Source organism: Aulonocara stuartgranti (genome assembly GCF_965226115.1).
Source record: "Aulonocara stuartgranti genome assembly, chromosome: 8".
Classification (NCBI taxonomy): domain Eukaryota; kingdom Metazoa; phylum Chordata; class Actinopteri; order Cichliformes; family Cichlidae; genus Aulonocara; species Aulonocara stuartgranti.
The window spans coordinates 20,412,587-20,437,958 of NC_138959.1; the positions used below are offsets into that span (position 1 = coordinate 20,412,587).

General features: G+C 42.3%; 2 protein-coding genes across 3 annotated transcripts in view; one reads left to right on the plus strand and one right to left on the minus strand.

The window, feature by feature from the left end:
• LOC309712571 (cytohesin-3-like) overlaps positions 1–15,589 on the plus strand; it is a 31,283-nt gene extending 15,694 nt beyond the window's left edge. For both annotated transcript variants that reach the window (XM_082543460.1, XM_082543459.1), the window contains exons 3-13: positions 260–324; positions 1,845–1,911; positions 2,132–2,250; positions 4,427–4,507; positions 4,605–4,717; positions 5,750–5,898; positions 6,030–6,141; positions 9,300–9,376; positions 11,338–11,409; positions 11,558–11,712; positions 13,507–15,589. In XM_082543460.1, coding sequence (XP_082399586.1) covers positions 260–324; positions 1,845–1,911; positions 2,132–2,250; positions 4,427–4,507; positions 4,605–4,717; positions 5,750–5,898; positions 6,030–6,141; positions 9,300–9,376; positions 11,338–11,409; positions 11,558–11,712; positions 13,507–13,579 — 1,083 coding nt within the window. In that variant the 3' untranslated portion in view covers positions 13,580–15,589. The remainder of the gene's footprint in view (positions 1–259; positions 325–1,844; positions 1,912–2,131; positions 2,251–4,426; positions 4,508–4,604; positions 4,718–5,749; positions 5,899–6,029; positions 6,142–9,299; positions 9,377–11,337; positions 11,410–11,557; positions 11,713–13,506) is intronic.
• A 292-nt stretch (positions 15,590–15,881) lies between these two features.
• On the minus strand, positions 15,882–25,358 carry usp42 (ubiquitin specific peptidase 42). The gene is made up of 18 exons (XM_082543461.1): positions 24,749–25,358; positions 23,264–23,513; positions 22,472–22,678; positions 22,259–22,369; positions 21,925–22,024; positions 20,889–20,956; positions 20,719–20,789; positions 20,545–20,627; positions 20,326–20,437; positions 20,069–20,209; positions 19,735–19,835; positions 19,386–19,551; positions 18,604–19,287; positions 18,417–18,496; positions 17,175–18,254; positions 16,618–16,925; positions 16,472–16,525; positions 15,882–16,386 (listed from the first exon to the last, which is right to left on the minus strand). Exons 2-17 carry the CDS (start codon positions 23,502–23,504, stop codon positions 16,476–16,478), a joined length of 3,603 nt encoding a protein of 1,200 aa, XP_082399587.1. The 5' UTR covers positions 23,505–23,513; positions 24,749–25,358; the 3' UTR covers positions 15,882–16,386; positions 16,472–16,475.
• Positions 25,359–25,372: the final 14 nt, after the last annotated feature.

Here is a 25,372-nt window from a genome sequence, read left to right on the forward strand (position 1 = left end):
TGAATGTATTTGTTGTAATTGCTCAACTGTATTCCCAGTCTTTTTCCGTTGTCTATACGCTGCTGCGGCACTGTGGGCATTTGCATGCTGTATGTAATGCAAATGGGCCTATCTTTGCACACGCAGTTTCCTCATAAGAAAAAAGTTAGTTTTCCACTGAGTACACTTCTTTCTTAGTCCCGTCTCATCCCTTTGCTTTGTCCTGCTTAAGCATAAAGAAAACCAACTGGGGTTTGTATTTTCTCTGTGTTTCTCACAGAGGTTGAAGTTTGAGATAGCAGAGGTGATGACGGAGATCGAACAACTGACATGCGTCGGAGAAAGGTAAGTCAAAATAGTGGAGATGCTTTGTTAAACAGAGATATTGCTATAGTCTTTTTTTTTTTTACCTTATTATCTTGTTTCATGTGGAAAGGCATGTCTAAGTGTGGAAACAGGTTAATTGTTTTTAGTGTGGATTTAATGGCAGCAGTGTGTCTCAAAGTTACTCCCTATTTGTTATGAGGCTTTCATCGAGCCCTTCTCACTATGGCAGCGATCTGTGGAGATAAATACCAAACCCTTTTCTGGGTTACATTTTAAAAAAACAACAAATCTTCTATAGCGTTGACAGAAACACCCTTAAAATAACACAAACATATACAATATTGATTTTGTTCCATGACAGATGATGGTCTACAGCAATAAATAGCAGCAACATTTGATTAGATTTTGCCTCATAGAAGCTATCTCTGTGACTGTGGCTCATTGCCTCTGTCTGAGTTGCGTTTAGGATTTGCATGCAAGTTTTGATGACAGACCAGCATTATGTGACATAACTACATACATAACTACACCTGGCTGTATGAATTATCATATCTATTGTATATTAGAATGGGAATTAAAAAGTTTTTATTGTCATTAAATGTATGATGAAACAAGCGTACAGTCATTTACACAGTAGACATAAAGAAAGTACTTCACATTAAAACTAATAAATAAATAAGATGTGTTTAAAATATGGTGAGGAAGTCAATGTGCTAACAACAAGCGGTCATCCTATGGAGTAACATGAACATGCAAATATTTAAGAACTGCACAATGATTTAAGCAATAATAGACAATATTCTAATATTGCTCATTGCACTTAGCTGTGATATTGTAAAGGAAGGAAATTATCGCAGAATGAAGGAGAGGGGGGGGGGATGTTGGTGGTAGTGGCCAGGTGATTATGGCACTTATGAAGATGCTCTTTCCGAGTCTGTGTGCCCTGTAGCACCTGCAGAGGGGCAACGGTGTTGAACAGGTGAGAGCCAGGATGTGAGGGGGTCCTTTAAAAGCTGGAGGTGAGTAAGCCCTGCAGGGAGGGCGGAGAGCAGCCTTCTGAGCTGTGTCGAAGCCGTCTCCTCTGTGCGTCGGTGCAGCTCCTGGACCTTACCGTGATACAGAGTGTCAGCACGCTCTCTGTGGAGGAGTGTTAAAAGGTCACCAGCAGCTTTTGGTTGTTGTTCCTGAGCACTCTCAAGATGTGACGCTGCCCCTTTATTATGTTTTTAAAAAAGGAATGTTAGCAGCACAGAGGTCACTGCGCTGTTTCCACATGAAGTGAGTGAAAAGTCGACGTTAGGAGGCAGCTCATTTATTGTCTGGGACCAGCTTTGCCATCACTCAGTGTTTGGTTTAGGAAACAAAGCCACTGACTCAGGGTGGATCAAGGAGACCATGTGTAGCCCTACACGTGTAAGAAAACATATCAGAGTGTTGATACCGTGAGTTTATTGTCATGCTAGATGGTGAAAATCATTCATGTTTGGAGTTCTTTTTAGTAAATAAATAAAGTCTCTATATTTATTTTTGTGTTCCAGTAAAACTTCCCAGAGAAACAAACAGATCGCTATGGGCAGGAAGAAATTCAACATGGATCCTAAAAAGGTACTCCGCTGTGTTATTTCTGCGGTTTGCAGTTTTGTCAATGCTCTGAAACTCTTAGCAAAACCCACCACAGCCTTTAAAGTGTCAGTAGCCTTGAAGCGAGTGTGCCGGACTGAAACGCAATCTCTTCACAGCTGTGAAATCTTGTCGTGATCTATCATCCCACCATGATTTGAGATGAGCAGTCATCCTGCTTTCTCCTCCTCCTCTTCCTCTCCAGGGAATACAGTTCCTGCTGGAGAACGACCTTCTCCAGCACACTCCAGAAGACATCGCTCAGTTCCTCTACAAAGGCGAGGGCCTCAACAAGACCGTCATCGGGGACTACTTAGGCGAGCGGTAAGACAAAGCGTCTATCAGGCCTAGAGAGAAAGTCCTCCTTACAGGAGATTTACACCCCCTCTGTGATTAAAGAAGGAAATTATGGACTGGATTTACTGATTAAAGAGGGGGAACATGATTGACCCCTTTCTAACATAAATCTTGGAGGCAGCGTAGGCGTGTTGGTCTATAAGTCCGCCCAGTGGGACTTATAGCTGGTAATAAAACCATCATCCAGCTTTTTATATCTCAGGTCAGACTGCAGGATAATAAAGAAAGAGACAAGTTGTGACAATGCTGTAACGCAGTAGCTGTCTCAGATAGCTGAAAGACTAGTGAGATGGATGGTGCTATTTTAACCGTATAGAAACACAGGAAGTCCACACCAAGACATGGAAGCTGATAGAAAACGAACAACAAAGAAAACTGTCCACTAATAAACCCTGTTATTTATTACTGAGCCAGGGATTTGGGGGGGTTACCTCCATTTTTTATATACAGTCTGTAGAAAAAAGGCATTAAAGAGTTTTATTCTGTCATTGATATAAAATCTAAAATGCAAATATCGCAAGAAAAATCTGAATCTCAAACATTTCTATGCTCAGCAATGCTCAGCTGCCTGCAACCAAGACCTAACAACAAGCATATGCCCCCAAGGAGCCAATATAAAATACAGGAAATCACATAGCACCGAGCGCAGACTCTGTCAGGTGATGGTGTATCTGCAGGTGGTGAATAAATCCTCAGCTATTTGGACTGGCTGCATTCCTCTGATGCTGTCCCAGCTGGATTTGGTGCTTTGTTTAAACTGCCATTTGAACAAGCTTAATTAAAAGTAGCCTCTTTTATTGCCAGTGTTCAAGCTTATAAATGGATTCTTTTTATTTTCTGTGAGCGCAGAATGTTTAATTGGTGACAGAGCATTTTAAAATAGCTTCAAATAGACTATCTGCTCCACCGCCTGACCCTTTGCCCTTTAGTCCATGCAGGAAATTGCATCACCAACGCGCTGCATTGGCTTACACGAGTAAAGGTGCTGCTTGTGCATCAGCAGACAGATGTAGTCTGACAATAGTAAATCAATGAAACACACGCTGAAAGACAGGGGGGGTTGGGGGGGGGGGGGGGGGCTCTGAAGACTCCTTCTATTACTAACAGGCTTTATTCATGGAGGATCATCAAAGCGGCCATCTACCCACTGGAAATGACACTAAGCACAGGATGGGGGTTTGCACTCAGTAATTATCACTAATTAAGCTTATGCAAGGACCAGGAACCTATCATTACATGCTGAGCAGAGGGGGGGAGGAAGAGAAGGAAAATAGAGACAGAGATGGTGGAAAAGGAAAACAACTAGGAGACGAATTAGTACTATTATTATTATTATTATTGCACACTGAGGCACGGATAAATGTAACCTTGCATGTAACTCTCACGGGACAGGAGTCCATTTATTTGGCTGTAGATGACAGCCGAGCGTGCACTGTAATCACAAACGAGACCGAGAACTACAAATAAGCAAGAAAAAAAAAGAAGAAGTCTTTCTGAGAGTAATTCAAAGAGTGTTTGTTGTAGGTTTCTTATAAGCCAGCACTTTCAACCCTTCTACAATTTCTTTCCACAAAAAACAAAAAGCTAAGTCTTTAAAATTCCTGGTTTGGTTTCAACAATATACACAATACAGAGACTACACAGGGGTCAGGATCGTGGAGCCCGGTGTACAACAAATATGATCAGAGAAGCCGTGACCGCAGTCTGAGAGCAGCTGCCGACTTTTTCCTCTGAAAACCCTCCAATGGCCAAACAAAACTCTGACAAAGAGGAGCCTGTACGGGTTTGGTCCTTTTTAGCTGTTTTTCATCAGTCAAATGCACCGTTTACCCCCATCCTCCCCTCTGCGGTGGAGAGAAACGCACTATTATCCAGCTGTTTCAATTGCTTCCAGACCCTCACAGCGTCTGATATGAGCTGGGGCACAAATATGAAGGGAATGCAACGAAAAAAGGAGTTCGGATTGTGAAACGCCTTCATGGATTAATATGATTTCCCCAACCTGTCTAGGTTTACATAGTTTTCAGGGTTTTTATCGCCATTAAACGTTTTGTATTTTCAAAGAAAATGATTAGCTGTTGAATGATACTGTAAACTTGACTTTTACCTTCTTTGTTTTTTGGGGTTTTATTGCTTTCTCCAGGGACGACTTCAACATCAAGGTGCTTCAGGCTTTTGTGGAGCTGCACGAATTTGCAGACCTAAACCTCGTCCAAGCACTACGGTCAGGGGAGCGATTAACTCAAATATCGAGCAGGAGGGGGGGATAATAATTTCAACAGTTAACTGCATTGTGCGAACCCTACGCCTCGTTATTGCAGGCAGTTCCTGTGGAGTTTCCGCCTGCCCGGCGAGGCGCAGAAGATCGACCGTATGATGGAGGCCTTTGCTTCGCGGTACTGTCAGTGCAACCCTGGAGTTTTCCAGTCGACAGGTCAGAGGCACAACATGTGTGTGGTGTGGTGTAAACCAGTGATTCCCATGTATTCAAGACTTTTCAAATCAAATCTTTCAGATTAATAAACTGTTCTTTTGGCATCATTTTTTTTTTACCCCAGCGGTAAATGAAAGGAAAATGTGAAATCCAACACACAGAAATCATCTAATCTAATGTGCCTGCAGATATACTGCCTGAGTGATGGCCTGTTTTTATTAATGCATTTCAACCATTAAGCCATAAGAGTTGCTGTAACTAAAGCTCAACAAGGATTAACCAGATTAAAGCAAGTTACATTGGAGCTTATGAGTAAAAAACCAATGCATTATTCAGGGAGGCTCAACCTGTCCTGAGTCATACATAGTGTTGTGGTAAACAAAGCCAGCAGCTACATCTGTCAATAAATAATGTAAAAGGTTTCACAGGAACCTTTTGTGTGCTATACCATGGCTGGTGTATGTGGTCCCATTTTAGCATTTGAGCCAATCCAAATGCTAAAAAGTAAAAGTGCTTGGTGATTAAGCTACATGCTTAAAAGCCTCTTTTTTGATACATGAAGTTTTTGTATCATTTACATACTGGAGATTCCTGTGGTAGACGTTTCCCCAGCCTGTAACAGAATCTGATGATAGGCAGGTGGGAATTTTTATTATGTGTGTGTGTGTGTGTGTGTGACAGTCGGTACGTGTGTGGGTGCACCGGCTCCTGTTCATTGACGTAAACTGCGTATCAAGACTGGGGAAAAAACACAACACGACCTCAGGTTTTTAAAAATTCCCACGAGCAAGCGAGTGAGTCTGCGAGACTGTAAACGCTTCGTTCCTCTGCAGACACACACGCGCCTCTCTCCCTCTTGTGCACACGCTTTTTAATAAATTGTAATATTCTTTTTTTTATGTAACCAAAATTGATTAAAATCATTAACAGTGATAATTGTATATTAACAGCAGCGATAAATGTGCTCACTGTGCCTGGACATGGGCTTTTTCTAATCCATCGCATCGCGCCCTTTCCATTTCTCTGTCTCAGACACCTGCTATGTGCTGTCGTTCGCCATCATCATGCTGAACACCAGCCTGCATAACCCTAACGTCAGAGACAAGCCCCCCGTGGAGCGCTTTATCTCCATGAACAGGGGGATCAATGAAGGGGGAGATCTGCCAGAGGAGCTTCTCAGGGTGAGGATTTGTCTGTACCAAGTGTGTGGCGCGATGATTTAAATGTGCGATTGCCCTGCTGCACGCACTCCATACAAATGAGACATTTAATTTACTAGCTTCCCCTGAACCACCACTCTCTCTCTATGCAGAATCTTTACGACAGCATCAAAAACGAGCCCTTCAAAATCCCAGAGGACGACGGGAACGATCTGACGCACACCTTCTTCAACCCCGACAGGGAAGGCTGGCTCTTAAAGCTCGGTATGTATGGGGCGCCTCAGAGGTGCAAAATTAACCTTCACCATGGTAGTTCATGTTGGTCATGTTGGTTGCAAACGTGTGCTGTATTTTTGTTAATAGATTAGACAGACAGACATCACATAGTGAGGTGCCACAAAAAACTACAAAAATGGTGCCTATGACCAACGAATGACGTTTGCCTGTTACCGCTGTCGCATGCGAGCATGCAAGAATAAATGTTAAGCACCTAGGGTAGACTGACTCGATTAAATATTTCACCAGATTCACTCCAGAATAATTAAAACCTTGGAGAAGCAAAATAATAGCAAATGTAGAGGGCTGGGGTTGATCGTGCTGAAGGTGGAAGCATGGCTGAGAGGATCGATGAGAGGTGGGTAGGCAAGGAGTGGAGAGTCGAGCAGGGAGAGCTGCTGTGGCTGATGGTGCGAGACAGATTTGTGGGCAGCATGAGCTTCAAACACAGGGGAGACTTGGTTGTCAGGCAAGTGAGATCACAAGGAAACAAAGAGCTAGGCAAAACTAAGTTGGCTTTGGCAAAGGGTTTCAAAGGAAATTTGTGGTGCACCTGCAGCATGTCTGCTTTTGTCTTTATCCATCAGCTTGTGACCTCTCCTCTTTGTTTTGTCTACTATTCTCTTGTCCTTTTATAGTAATCTCTGCATTTTCTCTCTTCATCTTCCTGCCATGGTGTTTTTTATCTCTCTTTTTTTTCCTCCCATGTTTTGGTTCCTCCCTCCCTCTCTCTGACCTCTGTTTCACTCTTCGTTCTGCTATTCCATTTTGCTCTGTGATGGCTGCTCCCTCTTTAAATCTCTGTATTAGGAGGAAGGTAACACTTTGTCTTCATTCCGCCGCTCAATTCATCACAGAGCGCCCTCGTTCTGACACTGGCTGCCATTATCTCCTTAGCACAACAGGCCCTTGAACATGCTGACCTGCTCATATAATTGTGTTGTTGTATCATAGCTGTAAATGGGAAAATAAGTGTATAAGCAATGTGATGTGATGGATTATCTTATTTGAAGTTAAGTCAGAGGTCAATGATCTGGCTCATTCTGCGTGGGGATTGGCTGTATTATTCCTCTTGTGGCTACTGAGAAGGCACAAGGGACACAGCTAAGCTCGTGCTTACGAGAGCTCTAATTTTACTCAGTTTTTCTAAGATTTCTTGCCTTTTTCCATACCAAAAAAAGCTGTATCAGCTGTAGCATTAGCTTCAAAACCTGCACACAACGATTAGAATCCTTTCTGCAACTTCACTGAAAGGAAGCATAAAATTATATAACAGCCATGAAAATATCAGCAAGTACCCCAAAAGGTTAGGCCAAATTACTCGTCAATAGAACGTCAATTCTTTGTAGATGCCAGGAATCATCGTGATTCATACCGATTAGCTGAACGGGTCATCTCATGCTCTCTACCACTTCCCTGCACGTCACACATCTCCTGCTCCTCCTGCCAGAACACGCAGTCGTGCTCGGGCTTTAGTGAATGTGGCTGCTTGTGTCTGCACTGTGGGAATGCGTACCTACGGTTGCGTGGCTGGTCATGCAGCGAAACATCAGAGAGAGCCTTTCCCTTTCTTCATTGTCCTCCATTTGTTCCTGCCCTGCAGGCTTTATTACCTCCCGCTCATTCAAGGATTTCTCTGTCCTCTAGCAAATGAGCTGCACTCACTAGACTGTTTTAAATCTTTTGAATTCTTACAGCAGTATATTGGACTCTAATCTAATCACAGCTACATCGACCTCAAATGTTTAAGGAGTTTTAAGGAGCAACGAAGCTCCTTAAAACTCTTGATTTATGTTGTGCTGGTAGTCCCAGGCACAAATAAGGTGAATTAAACAGGGAGGTGTAAATTTAACTCATTGACTTGCCTGAGGGCAGCACAGAGGGTGGCGGTTAGAACTGTTACCTCACAGCTAGAAGGTCTAGGCCATCTGGCCGAGGCCTTTCTGTGTGTGTGTGTGTGTGTGTGTGTGTGTGTGTGTGTGTGTGTGTGTGTGTGTGTGTGTGTGTGTGTGTGTGTGTGTCTGTCTTTGGACATAAAAGTGGGTTAAGTTAATACTAAATTTCCTATTGTTGTCAATGTGTGCAAACAGTTTTCTGTCTCTCTGTGTTAGCTCTGCGACAGGCTGGCGATCTGTCCAGGTTGTACCTGCCTCGTGCCCTATGGCAGCTGGGATTGGCTCCAGCCCATCCATTCATCCACCAACTCAAACTCTTATAGTTTAATCATAGCAACAAATTTTCATAAAAACTACATTTATTTGAGCTTTCTGTAAACAAAACAAACTGATGATGGCTCTGTATATTAAGTGTACATGTGGTTCCCTGGACTGCAGCAGAGTAAAACTTCTGTTTCGTTAACTAGTCCAATAAATCATACTGGGTGTTAGGATGATAATCTGAGTCACATAAGCGTTACGTTATTGATTACATCAGTGACAGCTGCTTTGTGCACGTTTCATCCAGTCAGCAAACAAGTTATTATGAAGATTATATGTTGACATAAGTCCCATTAAGTTTTTATTTTTTATTTTTTGATTACATAGACAAATTGTTTATCATGTTGTTGATGGGGTAATTATCAGGAAATCCAATAATCCCAATAATCCATTTTTTATTCAATGACAGAGCTAGATGGACAGATTGTGGGGAATTCCTTATATTTTGCATTAATGCATTAAAATGTCGCCCTATGACAGCTGGGATAGGCTCCAGCGCTCCCCCGCAACCCTGAAAAGGACAAGCAGGAGCAGATGCATGGATGGATGCATTAAAATGTTTCTAAGACTGTCACTGCAACAATCACAGGCCATTATTTATTTTTTTCTGCTGCTTTCTATTTAAAAAGTGTCAGGCTTTTCTCAAATCGGGTCATGGCGCTGCTTCTCTTAGCTGTCGCATGTATGCGTTCGTATGTGTCTGTGATTCCTCCTGGAGGAGAAACACCTTCATTCCCCTCCAGACCATTGCCCTTGCAGGCATCGGTCTCAAGGGATTGAGGGATAAGGGTCTGATTCGGTCTTATAATGCTGGGAAATGTTGATTAGAACCAGATGTGGAACGTGGAACAAAGCAGGTTAGCTTCCACATACACAAACAGATTCACCTCTTCAGTTTACCCTCATACGCTGTTTGTTTCTCCCTCGCAGGTGGCCGAGTGAAGACGTGGAAGAGGAGGTGGTTTATTCTGACTGACAACTGCCTCTATTACTTTGAATACACAACAGTAAGTAGGCAATTTGGTGTGTGCACGTGTGTGTGTGTCAGGACAGAATTTGACCATTTCATGGTGCACAATGGTGAAGGTGTGCTTTGCCAATTCTTAAAACGTAAAACCTCTAGTGACCGTGAAAACGTATGCACAAGTGGCAAATTTATGCAATTTATATGTAAAAACGACGTATGTTCACACACCGACCTCGATCTATATTTAAATCCAAAGAAAATGAAACAGTACTTTTTATTTGAAATATTATAATTAGTCATCATGTAGATGTTACGAGCCTTGGTACCTTCGGTAGTTTATCGGTTAAGTTTAATCAATATTAAACCAGTTGTCCAGGTGGAGTTTGGGAACAAACATGCAGACATACATATAATCAATCATCATGATGCTGGTGTTAAAATAATCTATGCTAAGATAATCAGCTAATTGCACTGCAGTCATGACTTGGTTTTCAATATCGGTGGCCAACTCTCAGCAGAATTGCCAGTAAATATAATCTCTAAAATGTCAGACTGTTCCTTTATGAATGCATCTGTAATAAATTTTCACATTATTTTAAAATATTTAACCCAGGACTGTTTAGTACAGTTTTGTGAATAGATATAGTAGAGACGGATTAAACAAAGGGGCATCAGATTAGTCTGTCACACACACATGCGCGCACACATATTGGCACTGGTCTGTGCCTTCCAGCTTTGCTATTTAACAGATGCCGCCCCCTTGACCTAAATGAACCTCACTCCAGCAATTAACATGAGACATCATAGGAAACATCTGCAAAGTCTGCAACACACATCTGGCCCTGCTAAGCTATAAGCCAAGTGTCTCCCTCAAGCCCGCGACCATGAATCCCTCAGCACATACAAACGCCTTCTGTGGTGGGGGGCATACGCAGAGCCAGCTGTGAGCAGCTCTCCCAGGGCATTTCCTCCCCCCACGCTTTGCCACCTTATTAGAAGGAAGATGACAAGCAGGACATGGGGCTGTTCCTCAAGAGCTCTCCCAACACACACACACACACACACACACACACACACACACACACACACACACATCTGGCCCCGCAGACACAATGGGGGGATGGAGAGAGTCGGGTTACATCTCCTTTGGGTGACCAGGATGAATAAAAACCTTCAAAGTGCTTTAATCGAACCTTGATTTTTACTTGGATGCATTCAGACTTAACATAAAGGTAAAAATGGCACCTAAATAGCAAATGTGTTGCATCAAAAACTCTGGGAAAATTTTGTGACACACATATTTTTGAGGTCTTGTTATTTGAAACTGCCTTTAGTAAAACTCCACACTAGAAAACAAAAAGTACTAAATGTCTTCAATATTACCAGTGATGATAAAAGTGTGAAGGTTGTTTGCAATTACATTTTTACAAATTCTTGTTTTGTTTTTTTTAATGAATCATATTCTGTCCCACCAACAAACAAGACAGCCAGCATAGCCTGTATATGAAAGATGGATAATTTAAAAAAAAATAAATAAATCACATTTTGGTTTTTGTCATTTTTCGGAGGATCTGGCTCAGAAACACTCATCCAGAAGCATCATGCCCTGCTTTATCATCTATTTTACCATAATGGTTCCATAATTTATAGAATAACATCATATTATATCAATCATACCTGAAACATGCAACTGAGACCATAAACTCACCGGAACGGTGTTTATTGAATTCATAAATCAGGTTAGCAAATAGTTAGTTTCTGTCCAGACTACTTTTTAAAAATTGGAGGCTACATCCATCTTTTATATACAGTCTGTGACTGGGTCATGGCAGCCACAGCACAGCTACAGCATAAGGCTAAAGGTGTCACAGGTGATGTGACAATGATCCAGGCGGATCTTTTGTCACTGTGACTTCATTTGCACATAGATATGATTATTGTAAATGATGTGCATGCAAATGAATAAGTGATACTGAGGACTGTTTTTCTGTGTCTCTTCAGGATAAAGAGCCTCGTGGGATTATACCTCTGGAAAATCTTAGTATCAGAGAAGTGGATGAGCCGAGAAAACCTGTAAGAAACACCTCCTGTCCCTGCGAATAAATCCTCATCTCATTTAAATTTAAATACCTTTGCACTGCCAAAAAAACAACAACACACAAACAATGTGTTCTCGGATTCTTTCATCATGTAAATCAACAGTTTCATGATTTTTCTTTAGAACTGCTTTGAGCTCTACAACCCCAACCATAAAGGTCAGGTAATCAAGGCCTGCAAAACGGAGGCGGATGGACGCGTCGTCGAGGGAAACCACGTGGTGTACAGGATATCTGCCCCCACCCCGGAGGAGAAAGAAGAGTGGATCAAATCCATCAAGTAAGAGACGCTGCGTTAGTGTGGATCCATTTACACTGAGAGGGCACTTAGCCAACGCCTGCCTGCTCCCATGTGGGACTTTCTCATGTCTGACCTTGACTGTGAGAAGCCCACACACACACGCGCACACACATACACGGAGCTGCGAGCTTAATCATAACTATGCTTGAGGCTTGAGTACACACACACATGCAGACTGGTGACTAACTGTGACTCATTTTCTCACACTTCCATGCAGATAACACTCGGAGGTGATGTCTGCTCTGCTGGATAAGCACACTTGCCTTTGATTAGCGTGCAACAAGAAAGGGGGGGAACACACACACCTGCTCAGACTCGGTGCACTGCTGTACACTTAAAAACATAATGACAGTTTTAATGCATTCCCATCCAAACACTTGTTAAACACAGAGAGGAGTGGAGGTGCTGCTGCAAATTGGACCCACTGGGTAACTTTCGAGCATGCTGGTTATGATCGGCTCTGCTTCAGTGCGATCAATATCAGGCGAAAAATTGTACTGCTGAATCTTCCCCGTGCCCCGATGAGATTTAAAAACCCTTGGTGTGGAGAGATGTTTGATGAAAGTTGGGAAAGTTTAAGGGTGAGTTACTGGAATCTTATTTTGGTGAGCATGGCCTGGGGTATGGTTAAATAGACTGAAAACTGCTAATTTTCTTGGTTTGGAAAATTTCACATGCGGGGGGGGGACTGCTGGCTTCTCGTGGCTGCACATCATGAAGTCTCCTCCTGTCACTTTGGCAGTGGAATGATTACACATTAGACTCAGCGGGGCAGAGCTGTGCTGCCGCAACCACACTCCGGGGCGGCAGACTGTCCTGTGGTCAGCAGATTTCACACAAGCACGCGACTACACACACACACACACACACACACTGTCCGGCCCTGATTCAACCTGCAAGGCTGGAAACTACTGTTGTAGAAACTGTTCTGCACTTGCACACATGTCAGCCGTCATGTGGTGGGAAAGCAGCTAATTACTCAGCGTTATTCCCATCAGCAATCTGTGACTCCGCTATAGAAGTCCAAGTTAAATACGCCGTGGTTGACGAGCAGCTGCGTTAATGAAAAACTTGAAGTTGTAATTTTTACAATTTTATGGCAGCTCCGTATCACATGTGCGAGGTGAAAGATGCTCATTGTGACAAACCCACACATGATTCACACTTTAACCCACAGTTCCTCTTTGCTTCGTGAAGCGTTGGAGCTTTTTTTAGCTCGTGTTGACTTTACAGCCCGCAGCTCATTTTGGTTCAGTCTCTCACCTTCACAGCACAGCAGTGCTTAATGCACGCAAAGTTAGCAACTACCTCACTGAAATATTGGACAAGAAAAAATGCACATCAACTTAAAAGCTCATGAACTTGCAGCATGTCTGCTCCATCCTAAAATTCTGTTACTCAATATTTGACTTCCACTGAACTAAGATACACAATTATCAGTCGCACAGATTTCTAGCTCAGCGAGTGTGTTGTTTGTGAAGAACAGCGTTCAGAGGTGTAAGTGCCAGATTTTGGTGCTGATGAACTTGTAGATGGGTGATTTATTTCAACTATACAGACAAAACAGGATGGATAGGATAGAGATATCCAGTTCAAGGTGACAGGAGGGGCTGTAGCCTGCCCCAGCTGTCATGGGGTGAGAGGCAGGGTACATCCCGGAAAAACCATCAGCCTGTCGCAGGGCTGACACAGACAGACTAGATAGAAGCAGTTTTGCTGATATTAAAAATAGGTGTTGTCGTTGTTAAATCTGTTCCTTCCTGTCCTCCACAGAGCAAGCATCAGCAGGGATCCTTTCTACGACATGCTGGCCACCAGGAAGAGGAGGATAGCCAACAAGAAATGATGATGACTCACCCTCACTTACGTCAAGTGTCAGCAGCATTTCTGTCATCAGAGGAATCCTTGTGTGTATGTGTGTGTGTTTAAGAGTCTCAAAGGCGTCCGATTCATACGTTCTCCGTCAGCCCTGCGGGACATGCAGTAAAACATATGGGACTAACGTGGATCATCCCTACTTCTGCCTGAAGATTTGTCTGCACCTCAGTTCTTGGCTGTTGGGAATTAAAGATTCAAATTCAGTCTGCTACAGGCAAAAAATATAATAAAAAAAAAGAAGGTAAATTCTCACCACACTAGACGACGATGGAGAACAGCATGAGGACTTCATGTAACTGGAGATAGCCATAGCTGTAATCATTAGTCTTTTCAGCATGCCCTAATGTGAGACTACACCCTGCTGGACACATAAGGTGCTGCAACACATTGGGAGGATTTGAAAGCTGAATGTTCAGCTCCCAGCCACTCAGACCAACTTGTCTGGTCTCAGCGTTTCATTACCTTCACCTCCTTCGACAACTGCCAACAATATTTTGTAGATAATTCGCAACTACAGAAAGACTCAAGCTCATCAGTCAGCTGGTCTGATTGATGTAGCCTTTAAGTGACTGTACCTGTATATGCAAACATACTCAACATGGGCTCGTACACGTCCATTTACGATATTTCCTTTTTAAAGGCAAACCAAGTCGTGTGTAACGAAGCCCGCCAGCAGTAACGCATCATATTAACTCACATAGTGAAGATCCACCTCTGCGATCGTTTTTGTATTTATTTTCTCATCTTTTCACAAAAAAAAGCACCCCTCCCCCCGACTCACATTATGCATGTATAGTATATAATTTACATACCGTTTTGTTTTTTCTGTATTGTGTTCACGTAGTGTGGAAATCATAATGGCTGTAGCCTTTACCCGTTCATTTTCTTTTCATTTTTAGTTTGACAGCTAACAAGTTTACAATAGTGGAAGAGGGTCATTGTGCAGCTTCCCCTCACACTGTTATTACTGAGGTTCAGATAGTATATGTAATATGAAAGAGAATTAGGACAAACCCTTTCAAAATAAGATACTGGAATTTGCTGGAATACGTGTGAATGCTCTAACTGGAATTTTGAGAACCGTTTTCCCCAGACAGATCAAACCGCCCCACAAAGCCAAAACTTTCCTCACGGGCGCAGCTTTCAGCTCTAAGCACAGTTTGGCGTTTGTGCGGGAAAACGGCTCTCGAATACTTTGATGTACACTTTGAATAAAAAATACATGCTGATAAGAAAACAGCTTTTTGCGTGCATGTGAATTCAGCGAGCAGTGCTCGACTCACCAAACTTACCAGGTCTTTGGTTATTTCAAACATGGATACAGTGCTGTGAGAAAATTAGAGTGAGCTGAGCCCAAACAGCTAGAAAAGTGTTTGTATGTAACAAAAACCTGAATACATAGGAGTGTCGTTAGTGGATCTACATTATAATTTAACCGTAGTGGAAGGTTTGCTCAACAAGAGTCTCATACAGTCTAGTCTATATCATACAAAAGCACACAGGGGCTTTAAAAAGCAAAATCCCTGCAACTCATCTCAATCAGCATTTTTTCCCCATTCATTTCAATGCAGCTTGTAAACAAAGTCCAAGACCAAGAACAAATTACAATTTCTGACATTAACAAATGTATTTTAAGGCGTTTACCTTATACAATGTATAAATTCGTACATGCTAAACTTAAAGGTATAACAGCAGTTTTTCTTCCAACTTTTGTCTAGAGTTGAAAAGGAAAAAAAACAAGAACAAAAAAACAACCCAAAGCATATTCATCACTGAATTTGTCCAGAGAATATGCTCAAAATTTGTTCTTCTAAAAACACAAAACAGAAATCTGAGAATCCTGATACAGGATTTGATTTTTTTTTTTTTTTTTTAACATATAAAAGTAACTGATATTACAGTTCAAAATTAAATTCACAGTATTTTTTGACGCTAGACGACAAACTGTATCTTAAAAAAAAAAAAAAAAAAGGAAAAAGTGGTCCACCACCATGACAGCAATAGCGTGGTGCTTCTTTTTGTTTTTCGAATGTGGGAGAGAGCGGCATGACAAAACTAATTTCAAAAAACAAAAAACCCCTCTGCATCTGGTGAAGAAAGTTAAAATTACAGAGTGAATCTTAGGCTTCACAAATGGGAACGAAGATGAAAATGAAAGCTGGGAAATGTTCTCAAGTCTTTCCAGGGTTAACATGGAGGTATCAGTCAGCAAAGCTCTGTTCCCACCACTGCACTCATCACCCCCCACCCCACCCTCCCTCCCTCCCTCCCCTTGCACAAATAACTCCATTAGTTTCACGGCTCCCAGAAAGAAATAAAGTAAAACATTGCAGCTGTGTAGATATGGTGACATCTTAAACTTCCGATGCCTTTCAGTCCTCTCGGGCATCACGTCATTCCCTTTGTTTCGTTCCTCTTCGAAGCAGGTGGATATCTGTGATTGATGTTAACACGTTTTTTTCAAGTCCTGAGTTCCACTGAGCAGCAGTTGAGATGTTTAAGCTCCAGGCTTTGTGTTCATACAAGTATATATTAATATTCTTCATCATAAATGTTCAACAGGTTTCTTTTTAACCGATAGCTAGGAGAAATTACGGCAAATAAATAAGCCCATTTGAGGGGGGAAGAAAAAAAAAAAAAAAAAGGGGGGGGGATAGTTTAAATTTTAAAACACTTTACTTAAGGTAAAAATACAATATTATTCCTAATGAAGAAGCACCACGTCAAAAAAGTTGATGTCATTCCTCTGCTGTTGTTAAAATTCGGTTGATGGATCTGAAATGACAAAGATGAGGTCTTAGTGAAGAGAAAGTATTAGTAGCTACATCAACGCTGACCATTTAAAAAGACATCCACTCACAGAGTCAGTATTTCAGGTCACTGGGAAATCCACTGCCGCTGATTTGGCTGTAACCTACAAAACAGGGTTTGATGCTTTAAAATTGGACTAGCTCGTCAGCACCATTTAATTCAGCATTCCTGTGATTTTGGAGACTAAATGAATACCTGGTTGTCCATTGAGATGGCCGTAACTTGAACCGTTTGCCGGTGCGGTATGATCGGAAGGTAGTAGATGGTCACCGCTGCCGTCAGCGTAGTCTGTGCAGCGACGTTTTTCCGATGGAAAACCATTGTCATGTTCAAAGTCTCTGTCAGAGTGGTGTCGCTTGCGGCTCTCCCTTTCCTCGCTGCTTCTGTTTCTGTGGCTCCGAGCTGCATCTGGGCTGTGCAGTTCGGGATCGCTGTCCTGATGTCTCTTCTTTTTCCTTTTCTTCTTCATTTCCGCAGCTCTGTCTGAATCTCCGTCAGAACTTCTATGGGATGACAGAGAACCAATCACATTGTTTAACAAAACCAAGATCTCAAGCTTTACGGCCAGCCTAAGACAGAAAAAGTGACCCATTATCAATAAAATGATGAAAATTCTTTCCGTTTTTAAGAAAATATTAATACTGATAGTGAGCTTTAACCCCATATTATTTTCAAAAAAAATCTAGCTTAAAACAAACAAACATTTCCTTCTGTTTTCATTAAAGGATTGAGAGAAAGATGGCAATACTCACCCACTCTCACGGTGTCTGTCTTTATCCTTTGATTTCTTCTTTTTCTTACTCTTTTTGTGTTTTTTAGTGTGGCGGGCCTCAGAGCTGTCGTCCCTGTCTTTGCTGAGAGTCCTCTTGTGATTTTGATCCTCTTTGTCTGGAGAGGAAAGGCGAGCCCGTGGCGGGGAGCCCTTGAACTTGTTTGTTTCTGGTGCTGTAGAAGGGGAGAAATTTCCTTCCTTTGAGGAGTAATTTTCTCTCTCTTTGCCATTACTCTTATCCTTCATTGCCCAGGAGTCTCTACTATCCTGCAGCCACCTCCGACTGCCACGAGACTCCTCTCGGTGGGAGTAACCATATCCCCTTCGCTCATGGTCAATGTCCTCTCTTGACCGGTAGCGGTAGTAATGGTAATGGTTAGAGCACCTGTCGCGATCACGCTCCCGAGGGTGCTGGAAGGTTCGCTCCCGGTGACGATCGGCCTCCCATTCCCTGTAGTAACGTCCAGAAAGGGGGAAACGATCCCTGTACTGGCGGTGGTGACCGTCTTTGTAGTCCCGTCTGTACCGGTGACGATCGCCGTCGCTTTCTCGTTCGTGACTCCTATCCCTGTAGTGTCTTTCTCTATCTCTGCCAGAGCTAGAGTACAGTCTTTCCCTGTCTCGGGAAGATCGTCTTTCATTGCAACTAGAACTAGGCTTGGACTGATACTGCTCCTTAGTATCCTTACGTCCTTCAGTCCCTGTTGTTGCACATTTATCTTGTGGTAGATCCTTGGCTTCATCCTTGCTTACGCTAACTTTCTGTGGAGCTGCAGAAGCCCCACTGGTGCTTTGAGAGCAGCCCGGCTGAGGGGGTAAGGCTGCAGGGTTGTCATCTTGCCCAGAAGAAGAAAGAGCGGAAGCAGATTCTTTAGCTGCAACAGAAGGGGTAGTTGTAGCAGTAGCTGAGGGTGAAGCGCTAACAGCAGAGGATTCTGTACAGTGAGGCAGGGGTTCAGATGGAGTTTTAGCCCTTGTGACAGGAATGGAGAAATCCTGGCTTTCATTAGCAGCAGGATGAATGCTCTGAGAAGAACTGGCCTGGGATGAGGCATCTTTGCTGGAAAAATAAAATACAAAAGCAATATGAGCAATGCTTTGTCACACTGGCAGAGAGGAAAGTCTGCACAGTTTTAAGATCACTCCTCTAAACTTAAAAATTTAAATGCATAAAATGGACAGCAGAGCAATAAGTTTTTTTTAAGTTCAGTGTTAGGCTTACTTTGGTTGGCTATGGTCACTGCCTATTCCATTAGCAACAGGAGCCGTAGACGTCAAACTGCCATGATTACTGCCAGAGATCTGATGTGCCCAAAATAAATAAAAGAAATATTAATAATACGTCCCTTTAAGAAAAACAAACAAAAACCCAAACAGACAAGCATTCTAAAAATAAAGACAAGATTTACCTTGTCAGGGCCGCTGTGTCCATTCACTTTGTGATGACCATTGTGGTGCCCATTTTGACTGGATTTGAAGTCTCCATACGTTTGTCCATTTAATCCATTGCCGTGATGGTGCACTCCTGACTCCCCATTGGCGGTTTTGGGAGAATTATCAAAGACATTTCCTGTGTCTTTATTTTCATTAGGATGAGACTTGGATGAACTGCCGTTATCCAGAGTGCCACAGTTCTCTTGGTCTGATTCCTCTGAAGACTCTTGGCTGTACGGCACCAGGAAGGATGCCCCGTTTCCTACAGGGTTGTGATCCCCATTACTGAAAGGCATGCCGCCGACTCGGTTTAGTGGACGCGGAATAAAACGAACGTCTGGTTGGACGTCTGAGGTAGACTGTGAGGAGGACAAAGAGCTGGAGGAGGAGGAGCTGCTGGCGGAGGACGGCTGGCAGTAAGAGGAGGAAGAAGCAGATGGGCGGTTCGGTTTGCTTAGCCCAATTGAAAATGAAAGCTTCTGTCGTTTGTCGCTGTCTGGAATCATTGTGGGCCGGCTTACTGAGTGGGAGATGGAAGCAGAGGAAGCAGAAGTAGCTAGTCCATGGTTTGGTTTCCCCACCGCACTGCCGCTGGTGCTGGGCTTGGAGCTTGTGGGATAGTCCCTCAGAGATCCATTCCCATTAACATGAAGCGAACTCTGAAGGAACAAGAAGTCACAACAACAGGTTTTTAGAAGACAAACACTGGGTTTAACAAAAACAACAACATTAGCAGTACCCTCAGGTGAGGAAGTACCTTGTTCATGTGTGGTGGCAGCTGGGGACCTATGAAGCCAACACTGTTGTGATGCATGGTGGCCATGGTGCGTGGGATCACCACCGGCCGGGGAGATGACTGACCAGATATGCCAGCGTTATGGTTCACGTGGCTGTAGTCCCCAGTTTTTTTCACATCTGTGCACCTGATGACATGGAAAAAAGAATATTAACCATGACAAAGCATCAACATTATAACATTAGGTTATAATAATACATTTTCTACAAGAAAAGTGGGAATAAACATGTCTACATTATTAAATAATGATGGGAAAAGTTCTACTGAAGGAATAAGCCTAGAATGTTTAAAAATACCGATGTTTACTCACTTGATGTAGAAGAGGACATAGGCCTGCTGGTTGAGGACGTTCCTAATGTCACTGACTGACACGGACGAGTCATTCATCTGAAACCACTGCCCATTGCTGGCCTGTGAGACAGAATGAGAGAGATGTGACACAGCAGATTCAGTTTCTGAATTGAATTTGAGCTAAAAAGAAGAATCTTATGGTTATATAGGGGTCTTTTTTTTTCTCTTTCAATGCATACAAAGTATTTTTCTCTGTTTGCATTCAGTTTTCTGCTGAAATGTGTTGTTTATGGTGTGTGTTTGTTTGTACTAAGCAACAGCAACATTCAAACAGATTCGGGCACAGCCAGTACCTTAATATAGCAGAAATAGTGTCCAGCATGACAACTGAATCCAGAGTGAACCAGCACAGCATACAGCCTGTAGAGCTGGGGCTCCCCGTGGGACTGAGACATGAAGGGCCGCAGATCCAGATGCTCCAAATACTTCACATCCTGATGACCACCAAACAAAAAATTTCAAACATTACATGCAAATATCCTGTTTTATAATAAAACAAAGCATCTGTCATGTATCTTTATGACTTAAGCAGACACTATTGGCCATTTACCTTTGTGATTTTGCCTCCACTGAAGTTTGCAAAGCGTTTGAGTGAGATGGTGAGCACATTGGCGCTGCGATGGATTGTGAATCTTTTTGAGGCCGTTACCATTTTTTTGCACCTGAAGGAAACAAACATTCAGCTTGTTGACCAAAAAAATAAATAAAAATAAAAAAAATCACACCTAAACACTAAAACTCATCATGGTTTGGCATCTCTTTGACTTACTTGGTGCATTTGTAAGCATTTTCGCCATCCAGCTGTTCTGGCTTGACAAACTGCTCCAGAGCTTTGGAGACATTTGGAGCAGTCTATATGAACAGAGAGAGAGAGGAAAAACCTCACACTCCATAATGCAGAGAATACATAGTAGCAACGTCACTTTGAATGTTGTCCAATTACCTTAATTTCCAGAGTGATATCCAGAAAAGGGTCAAATGTATCTGAGACAGCTTTGCAGTTTAAACATTTAACTGAAACAGAAATCAGTGCTATGAGTATCACACAAGCTGTAAGACATAAAAAGACAAATAAAAGAAAAATAAATCAAACCTTAAAAAACAGTGACTTACCTCTGGATCTTAGGTACCCGCCAAACACTTGATGGATGAAAGAGGTTGCCTGCGTTTGCCTGTCCAATCTATAATAAAAAGATAAAGCACAAAAGTTAACTAATAAGGACAGTGCAACAATTAACTGACCATTTATTTTTAGCATTTTGGAACCAGACGATCACTTTATAGTATTCAAGTAGCAGAAAAGACAATAGGAGGAATTGGAGCACGATTAATTACTTAAGAGGCCATCTGCTGCTACACGGGAAGAATTGATTTGATGAGAATTGACACTTTAGGTTCTTAAAAAAAAAAAAAAAGAATTAATAAATTATTTTTAGGAGTCTAACAAGAAGCACAACACTCAGCCCAGTGCATCTGTTAAACGTGTAGTTTTGGTTAAATGTGCACATAGACTTTGAAGCTCTATAGTAACACATAGAAAAACCTGGATTTTCTGAATTTTGCTGCTGCAATAATAGCACTAATGCCATTAGGGTGACCTGAGGGGTTGAGTGCTCCTGCTCACACTGCTTACCCTGTTGCCTCAGAAGAAATCTATACTAGACACTAAGACTGGCAGCTCTCCCCCATAATCCCAGACACCTGTTTTACTACACGTTTAAGCCGCTTCTGATCTTTTCAAGCCCTGTTACCAAAACAAGCTACCACACCCAGTGTAAGAATACTTTCTGTGTTGGAGCAGTCAAGTTCATTAAAAAACTTGATATAATAATGAGGTATTATATCAAGTGGCTTGCCTAGTATGTAAACTGAGGTGTCAGTCAGGCAAGAGACTGAGGAATCTGCATTTCTGAAAAATACTCTCAGCAATTGAAGCATTAATAGTTAAAACGAACTAGTATAAACTGCACTTCCTGAAAAAACAGGATAAAGGATTTATTTCATATTCTCCTACTGTCACGGTGTTACCTCTACGTAGCTAATTATGGATCTTACTACATAATAAAGTGCAAACACTGTCAAGCCCAAGTAAAAATATTTTTGTGTGTTTAATTTGTTTAGAATGCATGCAATGTAAAATGACACTCACTTGGTTCCAGGTAAGCAGGACTTTTGCATAGCATCCACTGTGCACCGCAGGAATTCATGAGCATCTTCCTGGCTTCCATAGCGGAAGTGCTTTGCAATCCCTGGGTGAGGGGAACGAGGAAAAACAGAACCAAAAAACAAAGCAGGAGGTGAATTATTGTAAAGGATACCACAGTTAAATGCAAGTTTACACTTATTTAAAAACAGAACTCAAAATCCCTCCAGATTATTTCCCTCCAAAATTACAAAAGGTAAACAGTCACACAGCGCCTCCTATCATTAAAATATAGGTAAACACTTTGCACAGAGCACAGCATCAACAGTCATCCACTTACTCTTAAGCTCATTGAGTACACCAATGGGCTTAATGACATTCCCAGAGTTGGCAAAAACCTGAATGATGTGGTTTTGCATGGTACACATCATACAGAACCCTGGCTCATGACCTGCAGCAGAGACAGAGACAAAATACTGAGTGAGTAAGGAGTGATACAATGTGAGAATCAGCGCAGGACTGCGTAACACCACTGTTGGTGAAATAAACTTACATGTTTTGGAGTGCTCCCGCGTCAGCATGTAGTTTGCTAAAGGAGGGGTGTAGCTGAGACACTGCAGGGCTGAGTTGAGGAAGCAGGTGTTCCCCATGTTCTGGAGGCCTGCACCAATGCGGTGAACCTGGGCCCACTTTAGGCTGAGCCGATCTGGTGAGAACAGCACCTTCTGGGGCAAGTCAATTCCATCGCTACTGCTCATCACTGACACACAGAGCCACAATTATTACTAAAAATCTGTTTCAATACATTTTAAAAAGGACATAATTTAATGCTACCTTACTTATACAACCACACACTGGCACATGGCAAAGTCATGTCAGGACATCACAGTAATAGCTACAACTATTAACAGTTATATAATGTGATTCTGGCCACTGTGAACAACTCCTAAACAGGCTCAGGAAGAAAGACGGGACAGTTTGCCTTCTCCTTTGTTTCTGCTAAACAAGTTGGGCTGCCGGTCTTTATATAAAAACAGCAATTGCATCATGAGCTGAAGTGACTGATCATGCAAAGCTGGATGCATTACATAACTGGATGAATGAACGGAGAAGGGAAGCAGCAACACAACACCCACAAAAACAGTTGTCAAACTTGTGTGAAAGCAGAAGCAAAAAGATTAGCTGTATGTTACTAAAACCAATTCTGACAAATATGGGTAAATAATGGCTAAAAAGTGTGGTTCCATATTTGCTAAAACAGGTTGGAAAACTATTCTGTCTGACAATAAAAATCTTCAAACAGCTTAAAAAGACATTTTGAAAAAAAGCCAGGCTTTGCTCTGACCTTGGTCCTTGGGCCGGTCCACGGAGGAGGGTGTACTGTTGTACACAGCAGCTCCAGGAGTGGGGGCCAGGCAGCCTACTGGAGCCTTGAGCCTTGGAGAGTCACTGGGTACAGTGGGGCCCACTGCCCAGCTGCTGGAACAACTGCCGTCCATCCCCACGTCTCCACTGGTGAAGGAGGGTCGGTTACATCCGGCTGACTCGTGGTCAGACTTTTCTGAAGATCCGTCAACTATGGTCATTGTTCATAGCTGCATTAGGAACAAAGACACATACGTTTATGAACTGAAAACAAAACAAAAAAAACTAAGTCGTTGCTAGGTTTGAATTTTCTCATTGTTATTTTGGAAAAAGGGAAAGAAAACTTAAATACTACATTAATCCTACACTGGTTAGGTAGCAGTACAGTGAGTTTGGACAACAACTACTAAATACAAAAGCCACATTAACAGATTATACCCAATTTCGCTGTGCAAAACACTGCACAATGATAATAAAAAGCTCTAAGTCTCTTATAGCTTATAGTTAAATAACGCTATATTAAACACTGCCCTCATACCATCGCCTAAACTTTCAGCAAACAAGTATCAGAAATTGTGTTAGATTGGATGATTTGTTTACATTCACAGACAGACTAGCATAAGTGAGCGCCAAATATTTGTTTTTGACCCTTTGCTTTTATTTGAATCATCTTGTCAGATTCCTTTTAAATAACAAACACCAGGAGACAAGAGTAACTTTCGACATCTAATTTAACTCTGTCCAACTAACAAACTTAAAATATCGACAAAAATTAGTGTTTAGAAAACTCAAGAGGGGAAATGCCAGATAACCCACTCGACCGAGGAAATTTCCAAGTCGGAAGCACGTTTACAACAGAAGCAGCTGTTCCCTCCCACCTGCTCTTACAGAGTGGCTCACATTGGCTAAATGACGGCTGCTAGGCCTTTAACACGCAGCGTCGCAAAACCTCAAGAAAACACACAAAAAACCCTGAGCACATCAGACGGAGAGCAAGTTGAGAGCTTACCAGTCTTGTCGAATTCCGAGATGTAATGACGCGCACTTAAAGAAGATGCAAAAACCATCGAAACGCCGAACGCAACGTAGCTATCGAACTGTGCTAGCATTTTGTGCGGCTAGCTAGCTTGCCTACTTGCTAGCTAGCACAAGACTATGGACGCTGGCTGACATGGCGCAGAGAAGCGTAGTTACGGACCAGCAAGCTGACGGGTAGTTTCCTGGCTGTGCGGTGACATTTATTTTATTTAAAAATGTGTGGCCTGGGCAACGGGGCGTCTAGCTAGAGGAGAAAGGAGGGGCTCGACGCCGGCGCTTGTGTATGATCACTGCGCTGCTCTCTCCGACACGACATAGAGAACCGGTGTAAGCTTACTACAACAAATCTCAGCGGCTCACGCCTACCAAAATATTACGGGCGCACAGTTAAAGTGGCACTTGATCGTAAAGGCAATACAACACTCACCTGTAACCTGTTATGATCGCGTTAGTAGAGGTTGTAAATCCATTCCTTATTTCTAGCGGGTGTCCGGCGGTGAACAATGACGTAGCTAATTGCCCCACGGGTACATCCGGGTACCTGGGATGAAACAAGGCCTCTGATAGGTTCCTAAAATCGTCAAACGTTCCTAGTGAATATCCGGCGCATGTACATACCTCTAAACTTTGTGTACATGGTGTACCACCCCACAGTATGAGCTCTATAGCTTTATCGTGATTATAGAAGTGGTCCAGATTTAATTATTTTACTAAAACAAAACAAAAACTATGTAGAAATGCTATTTTCCCTATATTATTGGGTGCTCCCAGCATTTTAACGTTTGAAAGCTATTGAAACATAACAGAGCGCACCCCCTGTATCTCATTTTAAACAAATCTCAAACATATATGCAGGAAATATAGAAACCCCTCATCATGTAAATACAATAAGTGCCTATGTTTTCAGAAAAAAGAAAGAATGACAGGACTTATTGTGTCAAACAGTAAAGACTGCACCTTGAACTCTCAGGATAAACTATTCTGCTGCTCAGTTCTGCTTAAACATCGACTTGTCAAACTCATAATATAAATCATAGATTTTAAAGAAATA